At 35.1% G+C, this 21,648-nt stretch overlaps 3 protein-coding genes across 10 annotated transcripts in view; 2 read left to right on the forward strand and 1 right to left on the reverse strand.

Annotated features, from left to right (window-relative positions):
* Positions 1-899: 899 nt before the first annotated feature.
* LOC101891033 (la protein homolog) lies at positions 900-2,659 on the reverse strand. Its single transcript, XM_005190799.4, has 3 exons — positions 1,883-2,659; positions 1,480-1,812; positions 900-1,413 (listed from the first exon to the last, which is right to left on the reverse strand). Exons 1-3 carry the CDS (start codon positions 2,528-2,530, stop codon positions 1,213-1,215), a joined length of 1,182 nt encoding a protein of 393 aa, XP_005190856.2. The 5' UTR covers positions 2,531-2,659; the 3' UTR covers positions 900-1,212.
* A 2,333-nt stretch (positions 2,660-4,992) lies between these two features.
* Positions 4,993-6,890, forward strand: LOC101891376 (probable ATP-dependent RNA helicase DDX28). The gene is made up of 2 exons (XM_005190801.4): positions 4,993-5,950; positions 6,013-6,890. The coding sequence occupies exons 1-2, from the start codon at positions 5,105-5,107 to the stop codon at positions 6,757-6,759; spliced, it is 1,593 nt and encodes a 530-aa protein (XP_005190858.2). The 5' UTR covers positions 4,993-5,104; the 3' UTR covers positions 6,760-6,890.
* A 1,931-nt stretch (positions 6,891-8,821) lies between these two features.
* LOC101894730 (rho guanine nucleotide exchange factor 7) overlaps positions 8,822-21,648 on the forward strand; it is a 63,017-nt gene continuing 50,190 nt past the window's right edge. Inside the window, exons 1-2 of one of the 8 annotated variants that reach the window (XM_059123920.1) lie at positions 8,822-9,036; positions 9,102-9,738. The gene's annotated coding sequence lies outside the window, so the exon portion shown is untranslated. Of the gene's footprint in view, positions 9,739-21,648 lie in introns of all 8 variants that reach the window. The other 7 variants (XM_059123919.1, XM_059123923.1, XM_059123921.1 and 4 more) reach the window with 7 other exon arrangements.

Below are 21,648 nucleotides of genomic sequence, written 5' to 3' on the forward strand. Positions count from 1 at the left end.
AAACATTTAAACTAACCTTAATTCGAAATAAAAAAATAATGTTATACATAACCTAAAACAAATAACAAAAAACTGAAAATGAATATGAATTGTTGAATACAAAAATGTGAGTAAATATTATATAATAATATACATATAAATAATAGATGTAACAAAAAAAATATATAAGTAAGCAATATAATAATCTTGAAAGAAAAAGGAATAAATAAATCGGTTAAAACCACAATTGAAAATTAAAAAAAAATGTTTGCGAGGATTGACTTTTTCTGATTGAAATGGGACGCGCTTTTCATGGAAGATTTATTGAAAATATTTTTTAAGATATACGAATAACTGTGACTTAAATTTGGCAATACATTTCCTCATCTCTACTGAAAAGTGTATCTGATTGTGGGTAAAAATGCAACTCATTAGGTGTTTGTAAGAAATACTTTTATACTCCTATACACTGGTGTGAAAATTGGATAGAACATAATGTATGTATGTCTACATCCGAACCAATTTAATCCATGTGTATAGATTTTAACCAATTTATATAACGTTCGCCTCTGGCTTGAGATATTAAACCTGCCTATCATATGGACGAAGCTAGCAAATCTTCTGCATGACTTTAAGAAGATCATCAAGCGCAGATCTTTACGGTCCTGAATTGTTTCCCTTTGCGTGTTAAAACCAAACAAAGAAATGCATTGGGGCCGGGGGACTACTTACCGATACACCTTTTTTTAAAAACAAGCAAATAATTTTTTTAGTAGTAGTTGTTTTTTATATTTGTAAGTTAATTATAATCTTTCTCATTTTTTTAAAAAATACATGAAAAAGTTCTTTGTTGATAATCATAATCTTTAGATAAAAAAAAATATTTGTTTTCTTTTGAAAACGTAAAACAGTCAATCGCGTTTGTTATAGATATAATCGTTTTATACAACTTTAAATCATTCTTTCTTAGCATGAGCCAAAATTCATACAACATAATTTTATAGTTACATATGATTTAAGAGAGTTCAAAAGAGAACTGGAGAGAAGTTGAAAACAACAAACTATATAGGTATATTACTTAATGTAATAATGGTTTGTTATATATCTATGGGTATGTGTTGTTTGTATATAATATATATATATATGTAAATAAGATCTAACTAAAGGGAGGAAAATAAATATAAACATCGCCACCACTGCTGCCGCCCTTTGGCATGTGTTGCATTTGCACATTTATTCATCGCTGGCCTTGGCTTTCTTTTCATCATTGCGATCATTGTGGCCACCACGACGTTTGCGATTGAAACCACCTTTCTTTTGGTTGAAATGATTGCGACGATTCTTCATGTTTTCAACGGCCTTTTCGAGGAAGGCAGTTTCTTCTTCTTCGCTGAGGGTGCGTACTTCAAGGGTAAGATCATCATTGATTTTCAACTGTAAAAGAAAAAAAATAGAAATTATAATATTTATTGTGAAATCCCACATTTCTTGTTACTGTACCTTCTTATCTTCCAATTTCTCTAGGAATTTAACAGCAGAATCTTCTTCATGGAATCTAACATGACCAGACTTATCACCCTTGTTGTATTCAACATAGGCAATTTCCCAATCACTGGACACCTTTTGTATGGCTTCCTTGATAGCTTCACGTGAAAGATCATCTTTGGCACCTTCGAAGAAGAACACAGAACGCTTGGGCAAATTAATCTTGGATTCTTCTTCCTTTTCCTTCTTCTCTTTCTTTTTGTTGGTTTTGGCCTTTTGTTCCTCACGTTTTTCCTCAATGTATTTTTCTTGCCATTTGACAATCAATTGGGTATCCTTGTATTTGGGCTGTAAACAATAAATCAAACCATTAATATCCATACTAAGTACAGTTACCACCCACATGTCATCTACATACCTGTGCCTTTTCAATGAACTCCTCAGCCTGTTCCTTCTTTTCGAATGTGACAAACACACTACCCTTGAACTTGTAGGTTTTGGTGGGCTTATCCAAATACTTGCGCATGTTGATGTGTACAACCTTTTCGAAGGCGGCAAAGTAGTCCAAAAGTAAATCCATTGTCGAGTCCAATGGGAAACCCTTGGCATATGCTGTACGTGACATTATGTCCTTGCGTCTCTCTTCATTATGTTCGGGCAATGGTCTTTCAGGATGGCGTCTGATTTTGCTCTTGTCTTCACTGACCTCAACCAAACCCTCGTCTGACTTGGCACAAGCTTCAGCAATAACGTTGGCATCGGAACTCAAGGAAGCCAAACGCTTGAAAGTCAACAACACGGAAATTGGCACCCAACCGTCTGTGTCCTTGGCAATTTGATCTTGCAAAAATTTATCGCGATTCAAATTGGCATCACCAAAATAATATTCAACTTGTCTCATGATTTTCTTTTCCAAATCCGAAGAACTTTCCTCAGTTGCAGCGGCGGCGGCAGCGGTGGCGTCAGTGGAACCATTATCGGCCGGTGTTTCGGTGGTTTCTGCTGCAGGAGTTTCCTTTGCAACTTCTTCAACTTTCTCGGGTTGTTGTTCGGTAACTTCAGCCATTTTGGTGATATTTATTGAATAAAATCGGTGTAAAATTGAATATTTTTTTACGTATGCAGGACAATCAGAGCGGTAAAACACGTGTGTGTCAGACAAAACACGCTAGAAAAAGAAAAGAAGCCAACGCAGTAGTGCTGACAAACAATTGACGACGCACTCAATTATATCGATATGTGTATGTGCTAATATCGATTTATAGTAAATGTCATCGAACAATATCGATAGTCTTAAAAAATACTCAAGTGTGGTACACATTTTGTAACCTGAGTACGAACATCATTCTCCTTTGATTATTTCCTTCAGCTTCTATTGAAATATAACCGTGTGTATACAATATTACGGTCCTACATAATTCCCGGCATACACCAGACTTGCCATACAAAAATTTATATCGTTACAAGAAAATTGCATACATTAATAATGGTCTGTTCCAGAACTGCAAGAATGTAAAACTTTTTTCCTTGACGAACGATTTTCCTTTTATGGTATCGAAAAAAAAAAATTCAAAAATAGTAGATTCTTGCAGGTTCTGGAATAGAGCATATTTTTTATTCGAGCCACTCCAAACTAATTATGGCAGACTAAATCTTATATCGTAACGCTGTTGATTTTTATACCTAACCACCTAATGCTAGGAACACAATTGGAGCGAACGACGAATTTCGCCCTACGCGGCGACAAAATGAGCCGCGAAAATTCGTCGTATGGAACACAATACCGACGAAATTATAAAACAGCTGATGAAGTTGTTTACTTTTTGCTCATTTGTTGACTACAATGAATTATACAAGAACACATAATTCTTTACGTTCTCTATTATAATTTCACTTATGTCCATCTTCTCTATTATAAATTCACTGATATCCATCTTCACTCAGGCGCAAGTACACAAATAAATAAACAAATTAATTATGTTTTTTTTTTTTATACGAGTAACAGATAGTAGAGTGACCATAACAAATGTTAAAGTAAAAAGTAACTTTATTTACTAAAACACATAAAATTCGTACAAGTATGGCCACCGTGTACTGTTTTGTTCGCCGGTCGCCGGCGTATGAAATAGAAATAAAGCTAATTGAGTTCGCGGCGACCGACGAAATTTTCGCCGGTGCCGTGATTGTGTGCACTTCCATATACACATATGTGTTTTATTTTTGACGACGAACATACGCCGCGAAAAAATTCGTCGTTCGCTCCAATTGTGTTCCTAGCATAATGTAGCAGTATTATATTTTCACGCCGAATTACGATTAAGGCTTTGAAACGTTTTAGCCTTTAAGGCTTCCGCAGCAGCCTCAGAACAACAACAAATATTCCTAAAAATTGTATTTAATAATTGCTCTGTTCCTGAAACTGCTAGAATCTTCATGATTTGCAATTTTTTCCATGTCATAAAGGGAAAATTGTTTATGGTAGTAAAAATTTTCTGGAACAAACTAAATGCTAACTAATTGGAACCATAATATAATAATTAGATAGTGTTGACTAAATATGAAAAATACATCTATGAACAGGCGAAAATCATTATAAGGAGAATTTAAACAATTTTTAAATAAATAATGAAACAGCTTCTGAAAGAAAATCTGGACATTTCATTCATTTTTCAGTTATTCCATGTTTTCGAAATTTAGCTGCCTTCCTGTTGGATTTGTTTCCACTCAAAAGTGAAGGTGAGAATACAAAAAACCTTAAAAAAATGTTCGTACTCAAATATTCTGACAATTCCTTTTTGTGTTTTTATTTGCATACAAAAATATAATTTAAAATGACAGAAAAGACATAAATTGGTCTGTTCCAGAACTGCAAGAATGTTAAACTTTGTACTATGATAACCGATGTTCCCTTTATGGTATAGAGAAAAATTGCAAAACGAGTAGATTCTTGCAGGTTCTGGAACAGAGCAAATCCAAGAAACAAGTTAAAAAAAGAATTGGCGCCAGAAATTTGCCTATTATAAATTCGGACTTATGATGTCAAACAATTTAGAAAACGGGTTGGTTATTGCAAGATCTGGAATAGAACTTGTTTTTATTTATATTCGATAAGGATAATTGATAAATTATTTCCACGTTTTGTTTCTTAAGGTTGCCGGTGAAGACTCTGTTGAATTAAAAATTTAGACATTATAGTAATAAAATAATTAATAAAACATGTATATTGAAGATGTATTTCAACTTAGCAACTTTCCCGTCATTAGTTCAACTTTGAAATCGGAAAAGAACTGTAAAATTCTTCTTCTTATCGTCTATTCAGAATATGTTATCAACACTAGTTATCGATCTATAGAACTCTAACGTCGTCGGTCCTTTTGTTTTGATTCCATATCTCTATTTCATATTTTGCCATGTCGTCTTCCGTTTTACAGATGCCATATTGCATGGTTTTTAATCTAAGGAGCCCTAATTGCTCCTTCTGTTTTGATTCTTCATACCACTTTTCGTTTCAGAGATGCCATATCTAAATAATCTTCACATTTGTTTTTCTCGGAGCTTCGTTGCGCCGGTGGAGCCTCGTTTCAACACATTTCTATTAAAAAATTAAGTTATTATTAATTAATGAATTGTTGAATTAAAAATGTTGACAATATTCTCAAGAACACTACAGAAACCCTGTCTTCAACGGTATGCTGCCACAAATGCCGCTGTGAATGCACGGCCCAAGAGCAAAAGCAAGGAAACACGACAAGCGATTATACAATGTAAACGACCGAACTTCAACTTGTATGTTCCTCAAGATGGCCAGTGTAAGTTTGGGACAATACCCTTGGCTTCATCCGGATGGTTGCACAAGAAATCTAAAGGTGATTGGTTTACCATAAATGCCACAGTTACGGAAGAAGAGAAATCCAAAGAAATGCAAGACCTACATGCATTTCTGACCACAACACAGTTGCCTATGGCGGATCAATTGTTGGAAAATTTAAAACAAGAATTAGATATTAAACAGTTGACCTCCATACAATGCCAAGGATGGCCTAAAATCTACGATTATCATCATACATTGATAGCCGCGGAGACGGGATGTGGGAAAACGCTGTGCTACCTAACACCTATTATACAAAGAATAGCCGAACGTAAGCAATCTGCAGCGAATCAACGGAAAATGAATTCTCCACTTTGTATAATTTTAACCCCTGGCCGAGAATTGGCTGCCCAGATTGGTAATGTGGCTAAAGACCTATGCACAGATATGGATGTGCGAGTAAAAACCATTTTAGGTGGCAATACAAAGAGACTAATGATGAATCCGGAGTTTGATGATGTTGATATTGTGGTGGCTTCTGTGGGTGCCTTGAGTAAATTGGTTACAACCGGTATTTATCGTATGGATCATGTGCGTCATGTTGTTTTGGATGAGGCGGACACATTACTCGACGATAGTTTCTCCGATAAATTGGTGCATTTTATGAAAAGATTTCCAGTAAGTTTACTATTCTAGTTCTTAATGAGTATACTAAAAGTGATGTGTTTTTTCTTTTCTAGTTTCATAAAAACCGTTCCCAAACTGATACTGAAGTGGGTACCCAATTGGTTTTGGCTTCCGCAACAATGCCAACAAATATCAGCGAACTGTTACATCGTGTGATAGATGTGCAAACAATTGAAGAGGTTAGCAGCGAAAATTTGCACAAACTAATGCCTCATGTGGAGCAGAAATTTTTACGTGTCAACAAGGCGGACAGACCTGCCCATCTCTTGAGTATTGTCAAGAAAGAGGTAGCTCTGCGAAGGCCCATTATAATATTCTCCAACAAAACTCCCACCTGCGATTATGTCTCAATATTCCTTAATAATAGTGGTGTTAATTGTCTAAATCTCAACGGTGATATGTTAATGAAAATTCGCATGGGACGTTTTGAACAATTCCAAAATGCCGAATGTGATGTTCTCTCTACGACGGATGTTGGTAGTCGTGGTTTAGACACGACACGTGCCCGAAATGTTATAAATTTTGATTTTCCCCTCCATATTTCTGATTATATACATCGCAGTGGACGTATTGGTCGTGTTGGAAATATGGAACGTTGTACGGTAACAAATCTGATTTCATCAAGACGGGAAATCGATGTAGTTCAACGTATTGAACATGCAGCCAGATGTGGCGGTCTGTTGCCCGATGTCAATGCGAATATTAAAAATATTATTAATAAGAAAATAATGAAGGACATGCAAGATGCTGGTATACCATTGCCAACACCATTGAATGGACAGCAAGATGAAGCATTTTGACCGAAATAAATAGTTTTTTATTGTTATATTATTACAAGTGTAATAATAAAATGTATTTTATAGTTATTTATAAATCATATTTTGTTTTATAAATCCTTTTTTGTAAATATAAACATGAAATTATACAATGACGTTTTTCCAGTTTTTGGATTCGAAATGCTAAATTAGAGAAATTTAAAGTGCTAGAAAGGTACAAGGTGAGATGAAAAACTGCAACCAACTTCAGACTGTTGCCATTTCCGACAGCTATTAAAATTATTCCATTGGCAGCTCATTATATTGTTTACAAGCGTACCAAATCATTTTTGGTGAGAATTTTCCAGAAAAAAGTTATTCGTGATGGAATTCAAGCGTGAAAGTGTGATTTCTTTATATTTGGCTGGAAAACCACAAGTGGTTATCATTAGACCACTCCAGCATTTAAATGTGAATACATTTTTTGTGTCTCGTACCATCGCTCGTTACCGTGATTCTGGTAGAGTAGCCCGACGTCAAGGAAGTGGACGGAAAAAAACAGCAACATCAGAAGAAATGGTTCGAAAAGTAAAGAAGTGACTTGATCGAAACCCGCGTCGCAGTGGCCGAAGAATGACTCGTGAGCTGAACATACCGCAATATTCCATTCGGCAATATTGAAAAATGAGCTCGGGGTAAGCCATTAAAATTCCAAAAAGTGCAAGAACTTACACCACAATAGAAAGAAAATAGACTCAAAAGAGCTAAAGAACTGCTTCGCTTGGCAGAAAGTGGTGAACTGCCGTATTTGGTTTTCTCCGATGAGAAAACATTCGCTGTCCAGCAGTTTGTAAACGACACACAAACAAAATGATCGAATGAAAATGTGCACCTTCGGTTGGCCACCAGACCTTAAGCGCCGAACATGGTGATGGTATGGGCCGCCATAAATGCCGAATATTATCGCGAAAATATTTTGGAGGGTGTATAAAAGCCTTGAGCACGCAAACATTTTGGCCGCAGGCCTTGAACATTCCAACAGGACTACGCACCATCGCACTCAGCACGCGACACCCAAGAATGGCTTCAAAATGAGGTTCCTCGCTTCATTTCCAGCGCACAATGACCACCAAAATCTCCAGATTCCAATCCATTGGACTATTGTGTCTTGATTATTTTGGAAAGCAAGGTTGGCACTAAAAAATACCAAAGTATCGATCACCTCAAGCAAGCGCTTCGCCGGGAATGGGCCGAAATACCGCAGAGCAACATTCGGGCAGCGTGTGACGGTTTCATAGGCGGTTTGAAGCCATAATTCGTGCCAAAGGTGACAAATGCGAACAAATCTAAACTTATCCTAAAATTTGATTCTATTTCCCATCTTTCAAAAAAATTTAAAAAAAATTACAAATTATGGCGTTTGACTTTGTTGCAATTTTTATCTCACCCTGTAATTGAATTATTAAAGGCAATTTTTGGTTAAACTTCGCAAAATGCAGACCAAAGATTGCAGTCCGCCATAAATTTTAAACGCGTCAAAATTAAATTTTTTCTACGTTTCTCTTCAATATCGTAGAACGTTGTGTAGAAGGCTTCCCATCTATAAAAGACGTTTATATTTTTTTCTAAATTTTCTTCATGTCAAAAGAACCTCTTTTTCCATGTAACACTATTGCTATAACTTATCGGTCTTCCATACAAATCAAGGTCTTATCCCAAGCTATAATAGACTCTTAGGTGTTCTCTAATCAAATGCCTTTTTGGAATAATCGTTGATTTAGTCCAACCAAAGGGTAAAACACTTATTTGCTCAAATGGATACATGAAGTACTGAAGGCCTTTACAAGATTTTTTATGTATTCTTATCAATGAAAATTGCGCCAAAGGTAATAGAATGTTTTGTATACACAAAAGTTATGTAGAAAATGTCCTATCTATTGAAAATCTTTTTTTAATATAAATGCGGCAAAACTCAAATGAATGAATTCTTTTTCTTTACATTTCTCCTTTTTCCGTTAAACTAACATTGCCACATTGTTTTGCTATGTCCTATCATGTGATTACTTGATAATCATTACTCACTTGTAAAGTTAATGGGCATCACTCGGCCCATTGCAGATGACAGCTGTCAGATATTTCAGAGTTTTTCTTTTTGTACGATTTATATTTTTTCTTCCTCTGTTAAAAAATCGATCTAAAAATAGTTTTAAATGTTATTTGAGATCAAAATTAAAGTGTAGCGACAAAGTGAGTGTTCCAAACTAAACAAGTTACGCGGTGGAAAAACAAAATGTTTGCTTTATAAAGTGCCGAAACGATGATGTTAGTAGTGAAATCAAACCATCTATGTACATATAGCCTAGCAATAATAATTACTCATCGCTCAGAATGAAATTCTTCTAGATTTGCTTCCACAGTTGCCTCCCAAATAGATGCCGCCGAAGAAATGCCAAATGTTATTGCATAAAAATCTTTCTTAAAGAAAAAAATCGTGAAAAAGAAAATCAAAATTTATTATATTGCCATTCACATATATTTATTGAAAAAGAATAATATAAATCTAACAACACAGCGAGCAAAAACAACAACGACAACAGCAACACAACATTATTTATATCTCTCCCCCCACAAAAAAAACAGAAACACACCAAATGACGAAGAGAGAAAAACAATAACAAAACAGCATTTGTTGATTGATTTGCCATAATACCTACAGACATACATACACACAAACCTACAACACTCTGCAGCAGCAGCATCGGAAAGGAAACTAAAAACAACTTGATTTTTGAAGTGTATGAAACATTTTAATCGATACAGAAGATTGAATTGTTTTTGTTGTTCTATTTAACTTAAGAAACGGCGGAAACTCAATTTTGATTTTAACATAAAAATATACAAGAAAATAATTATTGAGTTGGCGATAGTGGGTGCGTCGCGTCTGTTTCCAACAAAAAGAAACACTTGTAATCCGAAGCAGTCTGTTGGCAAGTGAAACCAGTGACAATTGGAGAGTACTTAAAGGTAAGTTATTTTTGAAATAAGTGCATTATAAATAATATTTATAATTAAATATCGCAGATAACTGTTACACATTTAGACATGTTTGTTGCATATTTACGAAGCAGTCTAATTTGAGTCATTACGCTACAGTTCGCAATTTTGATCGTATCCAAATTTTGTACAAGATTGGTGTTATCAGTATAGGGGAATCTATGAGCGGATGGTATTTTGCGAATATCCTTGCTTGGATATAGAATATTTCAAAGAAAGGATGTAATAAAATAGATCATCTAACCTTTAGATTGATACCACAAACGTTTTTGTTGTTCAACACATCTCGACCACTGGGCTTTGTCTAAGGTGTTTTTATGTTCTTCCATATTAAATCCAAAGTAACCAAAAAATTTAGGGACCATCGAGACAAACTTGATAAGTACCAGATCATTATTCTTGCTTTCTTGAGCCCTATAGTCATCTTTTTGCGTAAAGATTGGACATTGTCAGGTTAAAGTCTGTACCTTCAATTAAGGCTATGTAAGGGTGAGGACAAAATAGACAAACGGATATTTTTTTAGAAAAAATGATCGTATGTTTAGAGGAAGGAATGCCGTTAATAACGAAAAATTAGTGTCAACTAAATGGCCAATATAATCGCACTAACAGGTCTATGTCTTTTTCATGGCTTTTATATTCAGGTCATGAAAAGTGGTTGCTCTCTGTCCACGATAGCCTCACGAATTCCATCTTCGAAGTTTAGAGTCGAAGCTGGCGTATTATCATAAGGTGTTGAAACACAACATATCGTTGGCAACACAACCTGTTGTTATAGCCAACCTGATGTTATAGCCAGCGAGGTAGAAATGAGCCTGGTAAACGCTTTAAACATGGAATGAAATTACGGATTATGTTTTGCACTGAGCTCATTTTTACCCTCAGCCATATGGCTATATAGGGTATATATCATTTGATACGGGTAAAATGTGACCATCTAAATAACGGATTTAAACCTTAGGTCGCTTTTGGCCAAATCCGTTTCAGGGCATTTGGAGTCGATCTAGAGATGGCCGTCCGTCTGTCTTACTGGCTGGCTGGTGCGCACCATAATGCTCGAAGGGAGTATTCTATTCTGCCCAAACTTGGAACATCGTAATATTATTATCAAACCTAAATCGGGTTCGGAGACGGACAATATTGGTTCCCTCCTTATTGTACCTCCTCTACAAAATGTCAACATTTTCACAGAAAATTATTTACTGCACAGAAAGGGAAAGGATATTCCATTTTTGCTCCAACCTTGCAAATTCTAATATTGGCATCAGTTCTAGGTCAGGTGCGAAAATGGACAATATCGGTCCACTCCATCAAGTACCTCTCCCATAAATGGTCAAAATTTTGAATAATTATAACTCAAATAAAATGTGATGTAAGAGTCCGATCGTCTTCAAATTACACACATCACAATATTTTTATTATTTCAAAGTCTGGTGTGAAGATGGAATATATCGGTCCACTCCTTGTGGTACCTCAATCACAAAGGGTCAACATTTTGACTATCTATTAAGCTCATAAAACACGAAATGAGCTTCATGATTTCATTCAAACTTGGCACATAACAGTATTTCCATCAGCACAAGATCTATTTTAAAGATGGTAGATATCGGACCATTCCTTCTGATACCTCCCCCACAAAGGGTCAAAAATTTGAATAACCAAAACGATATCAAACCCGAAATAAACATCGGTTTTTCTTCAAATCACACACATAATAATATTTTTATTTTCCCAAGTTCTGGTATGAAGATGGGATATATCGGTCCACTGCTTCCGGTACCTTCCCCACAAAGGGTCAACAATTTGAATAATAACAAAACTCATAAAATGCGAAATAAGCATTCAATTCTCTTCAAATCTTACACATTCCAACATTTCTACTAAAGCATGATCTGATATGAAGATCATAGATATCGGCTCACCCGATATCATGTCCGGTACTTATGTCTTTCATAACTTGTGAAAGAAGTCAATGATTCTGTTTAAACTTGTTATATTTAAATATTTCTTTCAACCAGGGATCTGATGTTAATTTTTTGGCCCAGTTTTCTGGTACTTCACCACCCGAAGAAGATATAACTTTGTAATATGTTATATTTTTATTTGATTTAGGTCAGATACAAAATGGGCACTATTGACTCACTCTTTCGGAACCTCCCCCATAAGGGACCAACATTTTAAATAACAATAACGCTTGTCAACAAATATGCGCTGAGGGTATACATCGGTCGGCATAACCGACTTTTTTACTTTCTTTTTGTCTACTTCAAAAATGGTTGCGTGAATTTTAAACTATTCAAGAGTGATAGCTTCGCAAAATATCTCTTATTTGAGCATAAAAGTACAAAGCTCCACCCACAATATTTTTTTTGTTACAAAAAAGGTAACAATTTGACCATTTGCCATAAACTTATCAATAATGGCAGGTATATTATTTTAAATGTATGTTTGTATTGTTCCATATATGGTTAAATGACAGCAACTTGTATCTATTTGTAGAGTACACACTGACTTCAGATATGATGTAGGTCCAATACACAATTTCCAACCAAAGCGCTTATAATTACAAATTTTGAAGCCTTATTGAGCAGTGGATATTCTCCAAACAAAATATGAGTATTCATTTTAAGATATCGCCGTATAATGTTGAAAAAATATTCTAGTATTTTGGAGATTTCAACCTCGAGCAGTAAAAATCTGGAAGTTTGAGCTCTTATTGGTTTCAAATTCTATCTATGAAAATGTTTAAACAAAGTTTACTTTTTTCTAAGCCCTTCATCGGCACGTCGCCAAGCAACAAATTTTCTTTTATATATCAAATGATTCCGGAGAATAGGTCCTGGACCTGTCTTCGGTTAAAGCTCCCTACCGTCTTAAGTTTGATATCGATTAAAGTGCATACATATGTATGTTCATATGGATACTGTGTCTGAAGCATTCTGTCTTCAAATATTGGCCCTTAATACCCCCAGTCATGCAGTCAGTTAGTTGCTTCCATAGCATTCACTTGCAATTACTTCAGCTTCTCCTGCTGACTTTTTTGTACTTTTTGGTAGGAAGAAAAATATAAAAAATTTATATTACTTTTTGTTCCTCTAAAAATTGAATGCGACAAACAAATAGAGATGACATGAAAGGCAAATACAAGAACATAAAAAAAATAGAAAAGCTGTCAAACAAACAAAGAAAGTACTTGTGCACACACACACATACACACTTAAACCAACCAAGATATTCGCTTAAGCTATGCAAACTGTTGACATCTGTTGATAGTGGGGGGAAAAACATACAAAAAATACTGACTTTTAATAGCCAAGATGTGGGGTGCTGCTTCTTAAGAGTAACTCAGCATGTGAAAGAAGATTGTTACAAAAAAGGAAGTAAGCATCGAAAGTAGTTGCATCTTAGGAAAATTTCCAAAAAAAAAATTCTTTGACAAAAATATTGTATGTATGGAAATGTGTATGTAGCTTTTAAGTTAAAAATGAGACGTTGCAAAGGCTTTTGTTTATGGTTGTTGAAGTATGAGCACTTTGGTTTTAATATAATTGGCTGAGTTGGCAGTCCTGGGCTGAGAAAAACTTCGGTCGTCCTTAATCGTAAAATCGAACATGCTTTTTGCAGTCGGTGGTCTCTACTGGACGTATAAGAACTTCTGATTCCTATTTTCAAAAAGTTTGAAGGTGAATTTTATTTAGACTTAAAATGACAAGAGATTGTTCTCTATGTCTTTATTCTTAAGCCAGTAATCACCTTATTGGATATTCTAATGTAGATGTACTTCATATCCATGCTGTATTTTCTTCCTGGTCATTATAGAAATTCCGATCAAACTTCAGTATCTTAATTTTAAGTTCTGACACTTTTCCTCCAGTTTATTGCCGTAATTTACAACGATAACAGTAACTGCATTATTCATGCCGTCCGATTAGTCATTCAATTCTTTAAGAATTTTGATATTCTTTTTTTTGCCAGTGTATTCACTTTATCTTCTCTTCACCGTTCGTATATCAACCCCTTAAATTTGTTTGTCGATTGAATGTAAGGGAGCTGTGACAAATAATATTTGAATTATTCATAGACACGAAGCAGCAGCAGCAGCATAAAAGAACTTTTTTCAACGACACTTCAGCACTGTAGTCCAAGAATTGAGGGAGGTCACGATTTTTCACATGAACAGTATTAGGTTACACTATGTAATGGTGTTGCAAACTAATTTCAATTTTTAGTTTAACATCAAGGGCGCTTATTTTGGCATAAAACATAAATAGAAATATGTTAGGGAAAAATGCATAACTCTACATTGATGTTGAAAATATCCAAGTTTTCTGAAAATGGATATTCAACTGGATTACAATTCATGGAATTGAAAGTGGGCTGTGAGGGGGAGACTGGGCCAACCCCAAATTAATATTTTTCGCACACTTTTATACCCTCAGCCATATGGCTACCGAGGGTATACATCATTTGATACGGCCAAAAACGTGCCTAATCGAAATATCGATTTTAGACCCTAGGTCTCTTTGGACCAAAATCGTTTTAGGACATTTGGAATCGATCTAGCGATGTCTGTCCGTCCGTTCGTCTGGCTGTTGCGCACGATTCCTCTCGAACGGAGTATCCGATTTGGCCCAAACTTGATGCATCGTAATATCATCGTCGAACTTAGATCGAGTTCGGATATGGTTCAATATCGGTGCACTCTTTCTGGTACCTTCCTCACAAAGGTCAACATTTTCAAAAAAAAAAAAAAATATATAGAAGTTGCCGTCTCTACGTTCAGAGCCATTAACCCGTCTTCCTAAAGCAGCACTAAAACAAGTGTATGCATTGGAAGCAATGTAGTTGTTGTGGACAAAAAATCCATCACTACAAAAACAAAACTTTGCTGTGAAAAAGATCTGCCAATAGAACTTGAGTCGAACCTGGAGAGTTTCTAGTGTATAATTCGCATATGCTAATTTGCAATAAGTTCGAAATATATACTACTTTCCAGAGAACGGCCCTTGTAAGCCATCATCCACACCAAATATGCCTGATGAGCCGCTTAACCAACGGCGAAACGCGTCGCATAGTGGTGAGTGTGTGATAGTGTCTATCTGGCTTTCCTTTTCACTGCAAATTTCAGATCATTAAGCTCGTCTCGAAAGAGAAAACAAACAAAAAAATATATATTTTACAGCAGAGAAAGACAAAGGATAATCCGATTTTGCTCTAACTTTGCAAATCCTAATATTTGCATCAATGCTAGGTTAGGTGCGAAAATGGCCACTCCATCAAGTACCTCACCCACAAAGTGTCAAAATTTTGAATAATTATAACTCTTATAAAATTGTGATGTAAGGGTCCGATTGTTATACACATCACAATATTACTATTAACCTAACGTCTGGTATGAAGATGGAATATATTGGTCCACTCCTTCTGGCACCCACAAAGGGTCAAAATGTTGAATATCCATGAAGCCCATAAATCGCAAAATTAACATCCGATTCCTTTCAGACTTGGTACATCTCAATATTTTAATCTAGACAAGATCTGTTATAACGATGGTAGAGTTCGGACCACTTCTTCTGGTACCTCCCCCACAAAGGGTCAAAGATTTGAATAACCAAAAAAATCATAAAATTCGAAATAAGCATCCGCTTCTCTTCATATTTCACACATTCCATTATTTTTACTAGCACATGATATGCTTTGAAAATGGAATATATCGGTACACTCCTTCTGGTACCCCACAACAAAGGGTCAACATTTTGAATATCAATGAAGCTCATAAAACGTAAAACTAATATTCGATTCCATTTAGATTTGGTACATCTCAATATTTCCATCAACACAAGATATATTATAAAGAAGGTTGGGAACAGACCACTTCTTTTGGAACCTCTCCCATAAAAGGTCACAATTTTGAATAACCAAAACGTTTATAGAATCCAAAAAAAGCATCCGGTTCTCTTCATATTTCACACATCCCATTATTTCTACTAACACATGATCTGCGGTGTAGATGGAATATATCGGTCCCTCATTCTGGTATCTCCCTTTCAAAGGTTTAATATTTTAAATATCCATGAAGCTTATAAAACTTGAAATTAACATCCGATTCCATTCAGACTTGGCACATCTCAATATTTCTATCAACATAAGATCTGATATAAATATGGTAGAGTTTGGACCATTTATTCTGGTACTCCCCCACATAGGGTCAACATTATGAATAACCTAAAATATCAAAAAAACCTAAATAACCATCCGGTTTTCTAAAAATTCCACACATGTCACTATTTTTACTTACACTTGATCTGCAGTGCCTCCACACAAAGGGTCAAAATGTTGAATACCCATGAAGTTCATAAAAGACAAAATTAAGATTAATCTCAATATTTCCATTAATATAAGATCTGTTATAAATCGGACCATTTGTTCTGGTAGCTCCCCCACAAGGGGTCAAAATTTTGAATAACCAAAACGATTATAAAATCCGAAATAAGCATCCGGTTCTGCTATTATATTTACTACTACAAGATCTTCTGTTAAAATTGGATATATCGGCGTACTCTTTCTGGTACTTCCCCCACTAAGGTTTCAAAATTTTGAAAAATAAAATGCGAAATAAGCTTCCAACTCTCTTCTAATTTCATACATCCAAACATATTTGCTAACGCCAAATCTGTTCTGTGGATGATAGATATCTGCCAACCCCTTCTGGTATCTCACCCACAAAAGGTCACAATTTCCAATATTTATATCTATCATAACTTGCGGAATCTGCGACTCTATACAACTTGCGATATCTAAATATTTATTTTAACCTGAAATCTGATGTGAATATGTAATTATTCGGAATTTATGATTTGTAAATGTTCGATTTTCTTTAAATTTTGCACATACTAATATTTTTATATGTATTAGATAAAGTATTCATATGGAATGGAATTCTTCGGTCCGTTATATCTATTACCTCACGCATATTTCCATATTTTCCAAAAATTTTGCACATATCTCATATAAAGTATAGGATGTAGTCGATATAGTCCAATTCTGGCACATTGTAATATTTTTTTCAGTTTTAGGTCAGATACGAATTGGACAATATTGGCCAACTGCTTCGGAACCTCCCCCCATAAAGTGTCAACAGTGTGAATAATCATAACTCTGTCGGCAAAACCCACAGATACTTTTTTTTACTAGTTTTTATTTCATTTGGTCACTTCTCAGTCGCTGTAGCCATACGGTTGAGGGAATAAAAATTCGAACCATACCTTTTGGTCACATACGTAAAAACTGGCCATTACTTGAAGGCTCATATCTGTCGGCAAAACAACTGCAACTCTCTTATTTGTCATGTTTTTCAACATTATTCACAATAGAGAATATACAAAGTCCATGTCGAACGATTCGCACGACATTCTCTCTCATTAGTATCAATATATGTTTGCGTATTCTAAGATTAACAAACAAAGTTCCCTAAGACTTTGTGGACAACTGTTGCGCGGTCATTAAAATACTAACTGTACAGTGTTTTGTGCTTTGGACATATTCCATACTGTGTGCGCCGTGGTGATAGGTGTCGCCGGTTCTTTGCTTTTGTCTGTCGTCTGCCATTTTTATTTCAATTCTTTTTTTTTTTTTTTTTCATTTTTGCATAATAATTTTTGGCACTGAAAAGCTTTTAAATATTTCAGATGACATTTAATCTTTTCTATAGATATCTTTGGCATGAGTCAACCTTAGAAAAAAATTTGGAAAGGTATATGTTTGATTTAAATTGATTAATTCACGTTCTATCTGGAACTGTATGACATAGATTTGAGATAAAAGTTCGATTTACATTCAGTTTGAAATTTACACAAGTTGCGTGGAAGTAAATATGTGCGGTAGGCTACTACAGCAAAGGAGGTAGCAGATTTCCTGGTGGGGGTGTGGGTTATTCCTACAAAATCCTCATCAAGAATCTTATATTAAAATGGAATCAATTTAGGAAGGACCAAAGGTTTATTAATTTCGAGATATAATTCCTGACTACAAGGGGAAATAACAAAAGAAATTTTTTATACCTTCCACCATTCCGTTTGTAACAGCTCTAAATGTTCGTCCTAGACCTCATAAAGTATAGTTATTCATAATCAACATAGTCGATTTACGGAAACCGTCTGTATGTCTTTGAAATCACGATACAGCCCACATTATTTGACGTAGATATTCAAAATTTGGCAGAACAATTTGTATTGTGCCTAGGATGGTTGGCATTGAAAATGAGAAATGAGAGCGATACCTCCCGATAGTCGGTATTTTGATGATTTCTGCCACATTTTTCCACGGATTTATATAAAAATAGGTATTTGTAGATCATAATGGGTTCTAGCTCCGGTGGCGAAACATAGTATATATGGGTCCACGTTTTGTTATAGACCCCATATAACGGTACCTCCCGATATTCGATATTTCGATGATTTTTGCCACATCTTTGAACGGATTTGTCTAAAACATGGAATTTGTAGGTCATAATGGGTTCTAGCTCCGGTAGCAGAACATTAAATATTTAGATCCACGTTTTAGACCTCCATATAACGGTACCTCAGAATAGTGTTTTGGTTATATTGCCATATTTTTCAAGGATTTGCCTAAAAATTGGTATTTGTAGTTCATAATGGATCCGGTGGCAGAACATAGAAAATTTAGGTCCACGTTTTCCTATAGCGCATATATTACGATACCCACCGATACTCGGTATTTTGATAATCCTAGTCACATTTACCCACGAAATTGTTTCACATTTGATATTTAAGAACATTCCGGATGAAGACATGGATGATGATGTGGCCTCTGGTACCTATCCCACAAAGTGTCAACATTTTGAATAACCAAAACGCGAAAAATGCGAAATAAGCATCAGATTATTTTCAAACTTTCCATATCCCAATATTTCTACCAAAACGAGGTCTGATGCGAGATGGGATATATCTTACCACTCCTTTGAATACCTTTCCCCCAAAGGTTCAAAATTTGGAATATCTAAAACGATCATAAAATGCGAAATATGCATCAGATTTCTTTTAAATTTCGCACATCCCAATATTTTAATCGTTACAAGATAGCATGTGAAAATAAGATATAGCTATTCATTCCTTCTGGTACCTCCTCCACAAAGGTCAAAATTTTGAAAAAGATCTGATCTGTATATGAAATTTATGGGGCCACCCCCAGGTACCTTTTCCACTCTTTAACGTTATGAATTATTATAACCCTTATACATGCGAAATAAATCAACGGCGAACTTCAAAAATCATTAATATGGGTTATGCTGACCCTTCGCAAAGTAGTTCAGAATTCTCAAAAAGCATTTTCACATTATCCAAAGCTGTCACCTCCAATGATTATATCAGACTAAGATCATAATCGAAATGGACAATATTGTTCTACCCCAGTGGTAGCTCTCCTATACAATGTCAACATTTTGAATAATAAAAAAACATGTCAAAATATATTCGAATAAACGGATAAACGCTGGGGGTATCAATCTGTCGGCAAAACCGACTGATACCCTTTAATTGTTTTACTTTCTATTTTGCTAAAGAAAGGGATCTGCTTACAGGTAATTTAATTGAATTTTTTGGAGCAGGTCGTTAAAAAATATCTCGTCAAAAAATATCTCTTTCTTGAAAAAATATTTTCTCTTCCATAAAATTTTCCAAGTTTGCCGAATAATTCACACCTTCACGAGGCGATTTGAACACTTATCTAACCCCTAAATAAAAATGTTATTAACAAAGGGCAAAATTTATGTTCTCCCCCAAAAAAGAAAAAAACATGAAACTATTTTAATAGAGCAAGGCAAAAATAATTTATGTTGTATAATTCTAATTATACGATCTACTATAACAACAAAAATATGCCAAAACCAACAACAAACAAAACTCACGTTTACAACTGAATTTATAATTGAGTGAGTACGATATGCTAACATTTTTTCAAAATTAAAGGCAGACGTCATGGCTGCGCCACACTACAATTCAGATATGTGAAATTTGCAAATCAAATAAAACAAACAAACAAATCAAAGAAATAAACCAAATAAAAATACATAAGAACAAAAAGCAAAAAAAAAAAAAAAAACGATTGAAATTTGGCATATGTGGCACAGTTGTTACTAAAATCACAGATTGCTGTCAATAAAATGCTCGTCCACTCCCCTACCCCTAGTAGACACAAAAATTCCTTTTTATATTTTGAATATATGTATTTCCATTTTTAATGTAGAAAATCATATTTTTAAGTTTAGTCAGAGATTAATCGAAATATGATAACTTGAAATATGCATCGGAAACCTATCAACAAAAATTTCGTAACTGTCAGATGGCTCGAATTTTTAATATGCTTCAACATTTCAAAAGTAAAATTTTCAAAATATTGGTTAAAATTTAGAAAATGTGGTTAAAATCATTAAAATATGAAAAAACCGACGCTACCGTTTTTATGGGCTCTATACTGCAATTTGGACCAATATTGAAAATATTCTTTGCAAGAATTTTTGCTTGGATGCACACTGGGATGTTTTTAATCACATTATTAAAATAAAAAAAAAAAAATCGGAAGGACTATGAAATTCGGGCTAAACATTTTAAGAGGTAACCAAGGTAGTTCGGGGAAGCTCCACACATTTTTACATTTTTAAAGATATTTCAGTATCTTTGGCAATATTATTGGAAAAATCTGGGGAATATTTTTGTAAAACCAATTAAATTTCAGTCGAGGCCGGAATGCACAAAAACTCTAAATTTGCATATGAAGGACCCCCATATGGGAGTAACTCTAATTTTCGACATTTTTAATATACCCGTCGAAATTTTTAATCGACTTAAAAGTAATTTGGAATTTTGGATTCTGCACATGTATAACTTCTCCCAACGACAAAGGTTCAATTCTGGTCAAATTTGTGACTTCAGATCCAAATAGCATGTTCGGCTGATTTGAAGTGTTTTGATGACTTCAGCCGATATATTGTAGGCTACCTGGCAATAATAGACAGATAAAAGAATTTATAGGCACAGAAGACATACAGAAGATCTCCTATCCATAGAACAGCTCCAGAGGATTTTATAGCCTAAGAAAACCTAGAAAATGCCTTCTGGCCATGGAAGTCCTGTATGAGTCCTATAGAAAATCTCTTGGCAATAGTTACTTATATTGATGCCATAGAAGAAGAGCTTTTCAAGGTCTTCTAGCCATAGAAGAGCTGCAGAAGGTCTTCTAGCCATAGAAGAGCTTTAGAAGGTCTTCTAGCCATAGAAGAGCTTCAGCAGGTTTTCCAGCCATAAAAGAGCTTGAGAAGTTCTTCTAGCCATAGAAGAGCTTGAGGAAGTCTTCTAGCCATAGAAGAGCTTCAAAAGGGCTTTTAGCCATAGAAGAGCTGCAGAAGATCTTTTGGCCATAGAAGAGCTTAAGAAGATCTTCTAGCCATAGAAGAGCTTGAGGAGGTCTTATAGCCATAGCAGAGCTTCAGAAGGTCTTCTAGCCATAGAAGAGTTTCAGAAGGTCTTCTAGCCATAGAAGAGCTTCAGAAGGTCTTCTAGTCATAGAAGAGCTTCAGGAGGTCTTCTAGTCATAGAAGAGCTTCAGGAGGTCTTCTAGTCATAGAAGAGCTTCAGGAGGTCTTCTAGCCATAGAAGAGCTTCAGAAGGTCTTCTAGTCATAGAAGAGCTTCAGGAGGTCTTCTAGCCATAGAAAAGCTTCAGAAGGTCTTCTAGTCATAGAAGAGCTTCAGGAGGTCTTCTAGCCATAGAAGAGCTTCAGGAGTTCTTCTAGCCATAGAAGAGCTTTATAAGGTCTTCTAGCCATAGAAGAGTTTCAGAAGGTCTTCTAGCCATAGAAGAGCTT

This window comes from Musca domestica, unplaced genomic scaffold, assembly GCF_030504385.1.
Source record: "Musca domestica strain aabys unplaced genomic scaffold, Musca_domestica.polishedcontigs.V.1.1 26, whole genome shotgun sequence".
NCBI lineage: Eukaryota > Metazoa > Arthropoda > Insecta > Diptera > Muscidae > Musca > Musca domestica.